Genomic DNA, 12,664 nt, shown 5'->3' on the forward strand with positions numbered 1-12,664 from the left:
AAAAAAAAAAAAAAAAAAAAAAAAAAAGATAAAGCTGAAGTCCAAAGTAATTGAATAAAGTTTCCCAAAGCAAAAACCAGTTTGAAAAGATGAAAAAGAACTCTGTGATGTTTGTGGCCTGTGTAATGCAATGTAATTGACCATAGGTGGTCAGTTGTTCTGATTAGTGATTCATTGAGGGCCTTAACCATAGTGGAAACCAGGTAAGATCAGCTTCCCTCTCCCACCTGAAACCCTGGCTTACATCTGAACTTACAAAAGCTTTGCGTTCAAATTCTCTGTAATTTGTTGTGTAATTCTAGAGTGAATTTTTACTTTGTTTATTTAAAAAGGAATTGTTACTCCATTAGATAGTCCTAAAATATGTTTGTGTCTCAGTCATAGTTTCAGCAATTTGTTATATTTCTAAGCTATTGCCTGAGATCACTTGGAATTGTTTTTACCTTAGTGATTCAATGATTAATCATTTAATAGCACTATATTGAAATCCTTGTAAAATACATGTTGTATATTTGCTTTTTAGATGCTAGAAGAAGGTTCTATTCTTCAGGGAAATTTGAAATACCACAAGGCAACTCATTTGTTTTATAATACCTTCCCCATGCCACGTGTACAACAGCAGCCCTTCCTGCACTGATATGGGTACCCGTCCACAGTGGACCACAGAGACAGAGCCAAATGTGGCCGGTCACCTGTGGCTCTCACTAGGCAGAGGAACTGAATGGCTTGGAGGACTGTTTCCTTCTTCAGTCTTTTGAATTTTGTACCATGCATTTTTATTGCCCACCCAAAACAACAACTACCTCAATTTAAAAAAAAAGAAGAAGAAAATTAAAATTGCTTTCCTTTTCCAAATTCAATCCCATTTCAAAAAAATTATAATTTTCTTTAAATGGGCCATGTTCTAGCTTTCTTTGGTGCATTTAGATGGTTCTACTCTGGAGCCCCAAAGTGGAGTTTGAGACAAGATGATTTTTTAAAATTGGTTGGCCTGCAAGGTCATGGGATGCTTAACTGATGGATGCAGTCAGGCATTATGGTGAGGGTAAGTTTGAAAGAATTCAGCAGTTAGTGGATTGCTTTGAAGTGGCTCACTTGCCAGAAGGATTAGTCCCTTTCTGTTCCTAATGAGCGTGGCATTAGTGTAACTCCTTCACAGGTGAGCAAGCATTTCCCTCTCAGTGACTGGGTAAAGATCCATTCCCACTCTCTCAATAGACGACCAAGGCCCATCAGTGAATATTTACCCATGTCACAGGGACTGAATCACAGACTCTCCTAAGTCATTACAGCTATTATGGCTGTTCCATTTTTGACACCTAGAACCCCAAAATGCACCCCAGCAGCTTTCATCATCCTACACATTTCCAAAAGAGAACAGGACTCTTGTAATTCTCTTTGTCTCAAGAAATGTCTGCTGGCTATGGAAAGAAACATATTCCTGGGAATGGGTGTGACCTGTGGTTTTCCCAGCAGGAAGCAGGCAGTCCTCATGTAAATAAAGCAGAATTGCTATGCCCTCTCTTCATGACAGCTGGAATTCCCTATACTGCCATGAAGGACAAGATACAGACTTTTATTAAAAGCTCAGGGGTCTGAGGAAGTGGCTCAGTGGCAGAGTGTGCAAGGCCCTAGGTTCCATCCCCAGTACTGAAAAAAAAAAATAGCTCAGGCAGAAACATATCTACAAGTTAGAGCCATTCACCCCAAATAGAGTATTTTCAAATGAAGGCGTATGTGAAAATCTGTGGGGATAGGACTGAAAAATAAGTAGCCACAGGTAATCACCAGTCTCTCTATCTCCAGTCACACAGCCCACAAAATCTTTTACCAACATGGCAGAAAGCTAAGTGTGCTTGAGGGTCATGTCCTTCCTTGATGGCAAATAACACTGAGCCAAGCTGCAGAAAAGGACTGGATTTTTGAGGCAAAAAAGAGAAAGGAAAGTATTTAGAAATCCCAAAAGCCCATGTACTTTATAGTTAGGGAAGTCTACAGAATGGCACCACAACTCTGAATCTGTTTGATAGCTTTGAACTCTAATGGACACAAGTTGTTCACATAAACTTTATATTTATGTTGGACAGATTCCTAGGGGTCAAGTTCAAATCTGTAACATTCAAAGATTCAGTGTTTAAATCCTGCACGTTTGAGGATGTGACTTCAGTCAACACCTACTTCAAGAACTGCACGTTTATTGATACCATTTTTGACAATACAGGTAGGTGTGCTGCCCAGCACTGCCTCTAGCTGGGGTTTCTTCAAAGGGCTCAATGTGATAACTGTGTGATCGGTGTGGCCAGAGGTTTGTGAGACATGGATATTTAAGTGTAAATGAGCCAGCTTTAGTTACTCATGCCTGGAATCCCAGCACTTGGGAGGCTGAGGCAGGAGGTTCACTGCAGGTCTGAGACCCACATGGTCTATATACAATAGTGAGTTCAAGGCCAGCCTGAACTGCAGAGCAAGACCTTGTCTCAAAAAGCCAAAAATAAATAAGTAAAGTGTAAATGAACAGGCTAAGCCAGGAGGATACAAATTTTTTTATTAAGTTTATTGGTACATTTTAGGTATACAGTGCAGTTACATTCATCATTGGGATCTTGTACCTCTACATGACTTATCTTGGTTCTCATTTTTCCCCATTCCCCAGCCCTTCCTTCACCCCCTCCACCCTTCCCTGTTTACAAAGACATATTTCCATATTTTTTCCTCTTCACATATTTTTCTTTTCCCTTACGTTTCCCCTGCCCTCCCACTTCCTCTACTCTTTTAGATGTTTTCTTCCTATTATACAATATCAGTTATACATTTTTATCCTTATTTACACTTTTCCTTTTTCACACCAGAGAAACTATTTGGTATTTACACATGTGTGACTTATTAATTTCACTTAAGAGTATGGCCTCAGTGTGCATTCCAGTTAGCTATAAATATCTCTAGTTTCTCGTTATTTATGGCCAAGTAATACTCCATTTTATTTTTTAAAAAATCTTTATCCAGTCTCCAGTTGATAGCCAATTGGGCTGTTTCCAAATTTTAGCTATTACAAATTCGAGTCCAGCCTGGGCATCTTAGAGACTTGTCTCAAAATGAAAAAGGAAAAGGGCTTAGGATGTAGCTCAGTGCTAAAGACTGGATTCAATCCCCAAAAAGGAAATAAGAAGTTCTCTGAATCAGATCGCATCAAAGATAAGCTTTATTGTTTTTCTTGGTTAGACTGAATGCAAATAGTGCCTGATTCAAAGTTGGAAAAAAAATTGAAAAGCTTTTGATTAATAATTTTAACCTGTAGTTTTGTAAGTGCCACTGTGAAGTAGAACTCTAAACATTTTGTTGAGTATATAGCCACACCCTCCCTTGTTTTAGCCCCCAAAACTGACAGAATATGTAGTTGTCAGACCCAGAAGGCAAGGAGCTCAGTTTGTTTTTTATAAGAAAGAGAAAGATGAGCTAAAAATGGCTAAAAATGATAAAGTGTAAAGATCTGCATTATCTCTTTGTGTTTTTTTCCCTCTTTTTTGTATTTTATTATAAAAAACCTATTCCCACTTATATATAGGGAGATGGTGATTTAAGGCTAATGGGCCCCTACATCTCCCCAGAGCTAACTTTAAATAAATCTTTTTTTTCCTTTTGACCCAAATATTGGCTTCCTTTCACTTAGTCTGTGGCAAGCAGACAGATTTGTGTAGGAGCCTAAGTGGCTGCTGACACTTTATTTTAAAAGTCCTGGTTCCAAAGGCTGGGGTTCTCAGAAGCCAACCTTGCTGCACAGTCAGGTACTGTTTTAGTACAAGCCTGAGACCTCCAAGGAGGGAAAGAAAAAGAAGCAGAGGATCTGCTCCTCGTTGTTTCCCTTGTAAGAGGTCAGACATCAATTGTCTCATGGCGTTTTCAAGACAGCAGAAGCTCAGAGATCTTTGTCATCTGGCCACAGTTGCAGAGCTAGTAGTAGTAACAGCTGATGTGTGAAGCCAGTTTATCTGATTTCCAAACTCCTGTTTCCCACACACACATACATCAGTCCTAAGAAAGGGGTGCAGAATAATAGCTTGGTGCTGCAGGTGGATCAGTGTCCACCCTGGAGGCAGCCCCCTCTTTGCTATACTCAGACAAGAGCCAGCTCTGCTCAGCTCCAAATGAGAATGATGTCCTGTGTCTTTGGCTTTTGTTTCTCTGTTTGTTTAGTTGGTTGGTTGGTTTTTTGAGACAGGGTCTTGCTCTGCAGTTCAGGGTGGCCTTGAACTCACTATGTTGCCCAGATTGGCCTCAAACTTAAAGCAACCCTCTTGTCCACCACACCGGTCCTGGTATCTTTGATTTTTAAACAGCACTTTCTAGCCTGGTATAGTAGTGCACTCCTATAATTCTAGCACTCTGAGAAGCTGAGACAGGAGGTTCACAAATTGAGCCTAGCCTTTGCAATTTAATGAATTAGCAAGACCCTGTCTCAAAAGAAAGAAAGAAAGAAAGAAAGAAAGAAAGAAAGAAAGAAAGAAAGAAAGAAAGAAAGAAAGAAAGAAAGAAAGAAAGAGAGAGAAAGAAAGAGAGAAAGAAAGAGAGAGAAAAAGAAAGAAAGTAAGTTAGTTCAGTGTGAAAGCCCTAGGTTCAATCCCCAGTAACCCAAAACAAAGCAAACAAAAATAGTGCTATCACCCACCTTCTAACTCATTCAACTTTAGAAAACCACCTTTCTTTTTCTGCCAGATCTTGACTGGCAGGAAGATAACAGCTTTGATTCACACAGGCTTTAGAACCCACCACCAGCTGCAGTCTTTACACAGATTCAAGTTCAAGAAAAAATTCCCTAGCTGTAAAAGATAGAGACCTTCGGGCTGAGGCTGACCTCGTTCTCTAGTGGGTTCATCCACATAGCCCTTGAATTACAAATTCAGCCTTGAGGACCCAAGGAATGCCCTGCTCCTTCTCTGAGCAATGATAAGATCTATGCATGGTATTTTAGAACAAATTGTTTTGATACAAATAGTGTGAAAGCTTTTAGTACTATAACAATGACCTTTATATAACTTGATAATTACACTAAAGTATATTGCTTCAACTCTTTAACTTTATTTATTTCTTCATTCAACAAAGTTATCCCTTCCTTCTGCTACTTTGTAGCATGAAGTTCAGAAGTAGACCTCATGCTCTGGCCAGAACAAGACAAAAAGTGCAGCCAGCCCAGGCCCCGAGGTCCTCAAGGAATTTCCCATGACAACGCTTCTGGACTTGCAGTAGGCCTTCTGATCCTGAGACCTGTTACTTACACCTGCTAAGATCTTCATCACTCTCTTTGTTGTTCCTCCAGATTTTGAGCCATACAAATTCATTAACAGTGAATTTCAGAACTGCTCGTTTTCTCACAACAAGACTGGGTGCCAGATTACCTTTGATGACGACTACAGTGCCTACTGGATCTATTTCGTCAATTTCCTGGGGACACTGGCAGTGCTTCCAGGGAACATTGTGTCCGCTCTGCTTATGGACAGAATCGGGCGCTTAACCATGCTAGGTAAGTGCTCAGCCTTCCTTGAGGAAAGAGCCCTGCCCCTGCCTCCCTGCAGGCTCTCTGCCCTCTGAGATCTTAAGTCCAGGAGGACCTTTCATTTGAATTAAACTGTAGTGGAAATGATGTCTAATTATAATTCATTTGTGCCATTTCCATGATTTAACAGACTGAAAAGCTAATTATGTGTAACTAATGTCTATCTTTCCACTTAACCATCTGAGAAATGGATAATGGGAGCTGCCTGCTCGCTATGCTCAGAAGCTGCCCAGGCAACCTGTCACACAGGTGAACATGCTGGCACTTGAGCTTTATGCAACTCAGGCTGCAGCTGCTCTGTGGATGTCAGTTTTCCTGAGAGTCCTCAAAGGCCTAAGGGGCCTCACCCCCTGGAGATGCAAAAAAATAAAATAAAATAAAATAAAATAACAAAAAACTCAGCCTTTGTCTGCACCATTGGCAGGTGGCTCGATGGTCCTCTCTGGGATCAGCTGCTTCTTCCTGTGGTTTGGCACCAGCGAATCCATGATGATCGGCATGCTGTGTCTGTACAATGGGCTGACCATCTCGGCCTGGAACTCTCTCGACGTGGTCACTGTAGAACTGTACCCCACGGACCGGAGGTATGGTAAAATGAGCCATAGGATAGAGGTACCCCAAGCCCCATGGGCACACTGGGAAAAAAAAAATCATAAGACATAAGCCAAATTACCACTCCCCCAGAAAAGCGAAAATCCAAAAAAGTATATTAGTTTATGAATTTGTAGGTTCTGCTCATACCTCTAAAAAAGTGTAGGGGATATAGTTCCTAATAGGAATCAATAAGGCATTGAGGCGTGGCACCCAATTTAACTGTGCCCTGACTTAATCTGATGGCCAGGAGGGTGAAGAGCTGTAATGACTTGGTGGGGATTGGAATTTAATAGGCTGTCTTGGCCCACATGTGGAGTAGCTCATCAGCCCAAGACAGTGGGCATTCACCTTTGCAGGAGTTCATGGGCACTCTGCACTGAGCAGTGACAAAGACATCTCTAGAACACGTCTCTTGGCTTTCTGGTCTTTTGGAAGAAAGCCTAACATATTTCTAGTTCCAATCAAACAAAAACAAAAAAAAGTTTGCTACTGAGGGAAATGGAAATACAGAGACTTTACAATTCATGTTGGACAAAGGGGTAGAAGGTAGGACTTTGGGGTAGAGCTTCAGTGATGGAATAGTTAAGGAAAAGAAGAAAAGCCCTACTTTGCCAATCAACGTGAGCTAGGATGCCTTTTGCCTCCTTTTATTCCATGTATGACTCATGTTTTGTTACTATGGGAGCCTTCTGTGTTGGAGTAGCTTGCAAACTTTAAAATGAAGGAGGGAGGCCAGGGATTTAGCTCAGTGGCACCACCCCTGCCTCATATGCACAAGGTCCTGAGTTTGATCCCTGGTACCAAAATAAATAAATAAATCAAATGAAGGAGGAAGGTTTTGTTCCTTAAGATTATGCTGAGCTTTTAAGGCTAATAATTTGCTACTGAGTAGCTCATCTTTTTAGTATTCCCCCAATTGGCTACATCCTTCACTTGTCCAGATTCCCACTTATATTTTTTTCCTCAGGAATTATTTTTCTGAGCTTAAGGGAACACTTTGATACTCATATGTCCATCTCCTAATAGCAAAACCAAAGCTCAAGAACCCTGGATGCCTGTTTGTCACATATTCTAATTCAGACTCTCAGTGAGCCATTACATACGTGGACTCTGAAAGAAACCATACAATTTCCATGTAACTTCTCCTTCACTTATTCGGTATATGTTAATATGTTCATCAGCTCCCTGGGGTGGATGCCATGGGCCTTGCAGAAAGGGTGCTTCGAAAAGCAAGGCTTTAGCCTTCCCTGAGCTTACTCGGACCAACCTCTTGTTGTGGAAACAAGGCCTACATGGCTGTGGATTAAACTGTTTATAACTGTAATCAGCTTTCCATTAGTGTGACAAGGTATCTTTTTAAAAGTCACTTCAAGGAGGAGAGGGTTATTTATTTTTATTTGTTATTTATTTTTTTATATTTTGAGACAGGGTCTCACTATGTAGTTGACACTGACCTGGAGCTCACTATGTAGCCCAGGCTGGTCTCGAACTTACAGTGATCCTCTTGCCTCAGCCTCTCAAGTGCTGGGATTACAGGCATGCACCACCATGCCTGGCTAAGAGAGGGTTATTTTGGCACACGATTTCAGAGGTTCCAGTCCATGGCTGGCTGGCTCCGCTGTTCTGTGCCTGTGTGAGGCAGAACATCATGATGGGGAATGTGTTGTAGAGCAAGATACTTGGCTCATGATGGCTGGAAACAGACAGAGAGCTCACTTCTATAAGTGAACTTCTCCAAAACACACTGAGCAATGACTACAGTCATATCCTAAAGGCTCCACCTCTGAACAGTGTTCTGCAGAACAAGACTTCAACACAGGAGTATTTGGGGAATATTCAAGATGAGAACCACAACATTTAAGGTAAACCCCTCCAAGTTAAAATGAGGCTGTCAGAGCCTCCTTCCTTTTCATTTTTCACTATGATTTGGATACTACTCTAGAAGAAATCACTGCCGACTGCTCCATAATTGGGGATGTCCTTTCTCTGGGAAACATGATCCTGTTGGGAGTCTGTTATCAGGAAGATTAAACCTCAAATGAGGGAGAAACAGTTAACTCAACTCCTGCAAGAAGCAGACATCAAAGTGGGACTAAGCAGGCCTTGACGATGAACACCTGTAATCCTAGCAGTCTGGGAGGCGGAGGCAAAAGGATCACAAGTCTAACCCCAGACTGGGCAACTTAACAAGATCTTGTCTCAAAATAAAAAAATAAAAAGGTACAGTAGCTCAGTGCAAAGCCCTGGATTTTATTCCTAGTACCCCCACCACACACAATCACACTAACATGCAAAAATGTGCGGACTTGGTAAGTCACTGTGGTCTTTTCTCCTCAGAGCTAAGAACAAGCGAAAGTCAGTATAATATGGCATGGTCAGGGTGAGGAAAGGAGGTGGGGCCCTGAAAGCATCGGAACGCTACAGAGGGTTTCTTGGAAGAAGGAACATTGAAGCTGGTACCTGAAGAATAGTAAATGGCAGCCAGGCAGAGGCATTTTTATTCAAAGCAGATACCACTTGAAAAACTCTGGAAGGAAAAAACTAACAAAGTTAAGCAAAACCAGGCCATGAAGGCTCTTGCACACTGTTATTATTGCAGGGTGATAGGGAGCCCCTGAGGTGATCTAGGAAGAAGGAGGCCAAGATAAGACATGGGATAGAGTTCACCCAGGTGTCCAGAAAGACAGCAGGGAAGCGTGTTGGAGGCTGAAGGTGGTGATGCGCACTGGAAAAGGCAGGTGGGACAGCAGGAGAAGTAAGTATTCCACAGGCCCTTGGGTTCTTGGAGTTAGGGCCAAGAGCAGTTGGCACCTGGGTAGATGTTGGAGTGAAGAGAAGAGGACAGCTGTGGCCCTGTTGAGATGTAGATGTCAGAGGACAGCAGGTCCTGCGGGGGTCAGGAAGACGATGAGACCCATCTGGGACATGTTCAATTTTCATGTCAGTGTGGAGCTGACTGATAGGCATTTGAATATTTACACTGGATGCCAGAAAGATGCCTGAAGTGGGAATCGAGTGTATTCATTAATTCATCCAACAGATACTTAGCGAATGGGTATCATGGGAACAGAACTGTTGTAGTCACCAGAACACAGCAGTGAATGGACTGGAAGCCTGGCCTTGATGGAACCTCCATTTATTGGGAGGAAGACAGTAAATAAGCAGTTAGATGAGGAAATATAGTGCTAGCTGCTATAAGCATTACCCTAGGGTAAAGACAGGCATGAAGGCAAGGATCATGGCCCCAAGTCACAGTTGAGGTGACGGCTGATCCTGAAATCGGCCCAGCTTTGACAGCAAGCAACCTCACCTTTCCTCTGACTTGGGGTTCAGTTGCCTTTTGAGCTCCTATCTAGTTAAATCTTCAAATCAGAGGTAAGCAGTGCTGTCTCTAAAGATCAGAGGACTATGAGGCTATCAGTCTGTGTGTACATATGTATGTTGGAGACAACTAGCTACCCTTTTGTTCTTTTGAACTCTTGTGTCATGGTTTTCCTAGGAATGGGGCTCATGGCATGATTCCAAAATCAGGCAATAGGTTAGAGCCCTGGCAGAGTGCAAGGCAAAGAGAACAGAGAACAAAGTCCCACATGGAACTAGTGTTTTGGAGGAGACAGAAGGTTGAGTCTTGGCATGAATTTTCTAGGTAAGAAAACTCAGACCTGGACAAAGAAAATCCAGACACCAAGATTAGGACGCCAAGCTAGGACACAAGGGTTCACTGGGCTAGAACCCCAGCCTGGGTGAGGAAAGGACAAAAAGCCAGACTTTATGCAAGGATCCAAGTAATAAGATGTTATGATCTGAAGAAATGGGGCTCCCACTGAGGCAAGGCAATGAGCACATTAGTGTAGCAGTAAAAAAAACTTATAGCTGGTCCTCCATATCATTCTTCAACCAAGTTTCCAAGGCCAGAAGTAACCTTGGATCAAGGTAAGAAGTAAGGACTAACTGCAGCGGAGTTGCAGAAAGGAAGAGCCCCTCTGCTCATGCATTCGCCCAGGCCACCACCTCCATCTTGATCCTAACTTTGCTTCTAGCTGTGGTCACAGCTTGGAACTCCTATCAAGGCCAGCTTCCCTGTGACCCAGAATGACAGCTACCATGATTGAGATGCCTCAGTCTATACAATACCCTTCTTGCTCAGACCCACAAGTCTCAGATTTAGCCTTAAAGGAGCAAGGGAGGTTCTGCAGCAACCTGCAGGGTGACGTAGGAAGATGGCAGAAGCTAGTGATTTGGGTCAGGAATGTGTCCTTGACTGTGAGTCTGGGAGGACAGGATTGTTTTGAAACACATTCCAAGGAAGGAAATGAAGAGTGAGACAAAAACGGTTGACCTTTGAAGTTCAGGGCTTTACTGAATATTCAAATCATTGTTTAATATTTTAACAATTGAGAGGTACTAGGATTATTTTCACAATTTTGACAAGATCCCTAGACACTTAGTTCCTCTCGTGCCAGAAAAACAAACAAACAAAGCAGTCTGTAGATGTAGTGTAGGTCATGAGCAACAGAGTGAGTCTTCTCATAGATTGGGAATGTAAATCTGAAAGAAAGCTGCTATCATTGAGCACATTGGCCAGGGTAGCTTCCTGTTTCTGCCATTTCTCCACTCCCCAGGCCCTACCACCAGCAACTTTTTTGAACCCTTTGTGAACAGCACTGGAGATGCCAGCAGAAGATAACTCCCATTATCTGGGTTTGGCCAGGGCTGGCTGCTTAGAGCACCACCCCTCACCTATGTTGAGGGGCTACTACCCTAATTTGAAAAATAGGCAGAATTTCCCTCTTCTCTTGGAATCTTCAGTATAAAGAACACAAGGATAGGTTCAGCAGGATTTATCCACTGCTCACTGTCTCTGTCCTTCACTCCCCCGTTCTTTCCTCCCTTCACCAAAGTTGTAAACCTCCCAGAAGTCCTACTGTAGCCCTGGCATCCAGGCAATGACTCTCTATACGGTGGGGTTACCCTGCTCCCATCCCTGACCTCTGGCTCTATCCCCAGCCCAAGAGGCCTCCCTCAGGGTATGTGGTTGCCTGCCCAGCCTTTGTCCTCCTCCTTCCCACACCCTCCAGGGTTCATAGTTCAGACAGAATCTCAGAAAGAATTCGAAAACAAAGGTTTGACTGTTCACCCCGCTGTTCCTGGCAGATCCTGGCACCTGCTGCAGTCACACAGCACTATGGGATTGTTCTCTCCAAGGTGAGCTAAAGTCAGAACATATGCCCTTCCCACCGGACTGTGCTGTGTAGACAAAGAAGTGCTCCTACCCTCACCCTGAGGCCACCTACAGGCCTGACTCACTTCTTGAACAGTCGTGTGTCCCTAGGGGACTGTTCGGCACAACTGTGCCTCAGCTGTTTGGGATGTAAAATGAAGAGATTAAAATGGCATCTCAGTTCCTGTGTCAGTCAGTTTGCTGTAGCTATGACAAATCACCTAAGACAAATAACTTAAGAGGAGGTTAAAAAAAAATTGCTGGCTCCCAGTTTCAGAGGTTCCAGGCCATGGGTGCTCATCACAGTGCTTTGGACCTGTTCAAGACCTGCCCCTCCCTCCACTCCATCAGCAGTGTGGAGGAGAGAGCACTATTCCAGGAGTCAATACCTGGACTCAGCTACAGACCCTGTTAGAAAACAGCAGATAACTTGAATAAGCCCTGTCTCCTTCCTGAGCCTGGGCCCTCATCTGTAAAATGAATGCTGAGTGTTCTCCACAGTCTTTTTTTTTTTTTTAATTGAGTTTATTGGTACCATCTAGGTATACAATACAATTACATTCATCATTGGGATTCTGTACCTTTACATAATAGGTCTTGATTCTCATTTTTTCCCCTTGTCCCTGCCCTCCCTTCAACCCCTCCTGCCCTCCCCATTTACAAACACTTTATTTCCATTTTTTCAGTTTCTCATATATTTTTTTTCCTCTCCCTTATTACCTTTCCCCCACCCTTCCCACTTTCCCTACACCTTTAGCCCTTTACTTCCTATTTCACATTGTTAATTATCTCATTAGGATCCTGTGTAGTATTATAGTTTTTCACACCAAAGAAACTATTTGGTATTTCAGTTAAAGAAATCTCTGTATGACCATTAAAAATAGGGAATCCTAAAATAAGACTAAAAAGGAAAGTAAAAGAGAAAAGGCAATGATAAAATAATCCTTAATTCTGGAGATGAAAATGGTCCCTGAACATATTTAAATTGCTTCTTGCTCTTGTAGTCTTATCTTATTCTTTTTTTCATTATTTAGAGAATACTTTATTAGTTTCTGTAATCAAACCCACATAGATATGACCTTACATATTTAGTATGATGTGTTAACTCTGTACACATGGAAAAAAAATTAAAAATAAAAACAAAAATAAATTAACATTTCTAGACCAATATGGTTGTCCATTTCTGTACAATGCCAACTCAACACAGTAAATTGGGATGACTTTTTCCAAAGTTGGCAGCACCATTAAAGTTTCCCAAAATTTAATTTATATATATATATATATGTGTGTGTGTGTGTATA

At 42.3% G+C, this 12,664-nt stretch overlaps 1 protein-coding gene across 4 annotated transcripts in view; it reads left to right on the forward strand.

Moving 5' to 3' along the window:
- The window catches only part of Sv2c (synaptic vesicle glycoprotein 2C), a 206,865-nt gene that overhangs the window by 182,826 nt on the left and 11,375 nt on the right, over positions 1-12,664 (forward strand). For all 4 annotated transcript variants that reach the window (XM_010619116.3, XM_033761491.1, XM_033761488.1 and 1 more), the window contains 3 exons: positions 2,088-2,221; positions 5,312-5,515; positions 5,973-6,132. In XM_010619116.3, the coding sequence (XP_010617418.1) occupies positions 2,088-2,221; positions 5,312-5,515; positions 5,973-6,132 (498 nt within the window). The remainder of the gene's footprint in view (positions 1-2,087; positions 2,222-5,311; positions 5,516-5,972; positions 6,133-12,664) is intronic.

The sequence above is a fragment of the Fukomys damarensis genome, unplaced genomic scaffold, assembly GCF_012274545.1.
Source record: "Fukomys damarensis isolate Sample0158 unplaced genomic scaffold, DMR_v1.0_HiC HiC_scaffold_1, whole genome shotgun sequence".
NCBI lineage: Eukaryota > Metazoa > Chordata > Mammalia > Rodentia > Bathyergidae > Fukomys > Fukomys damarensis.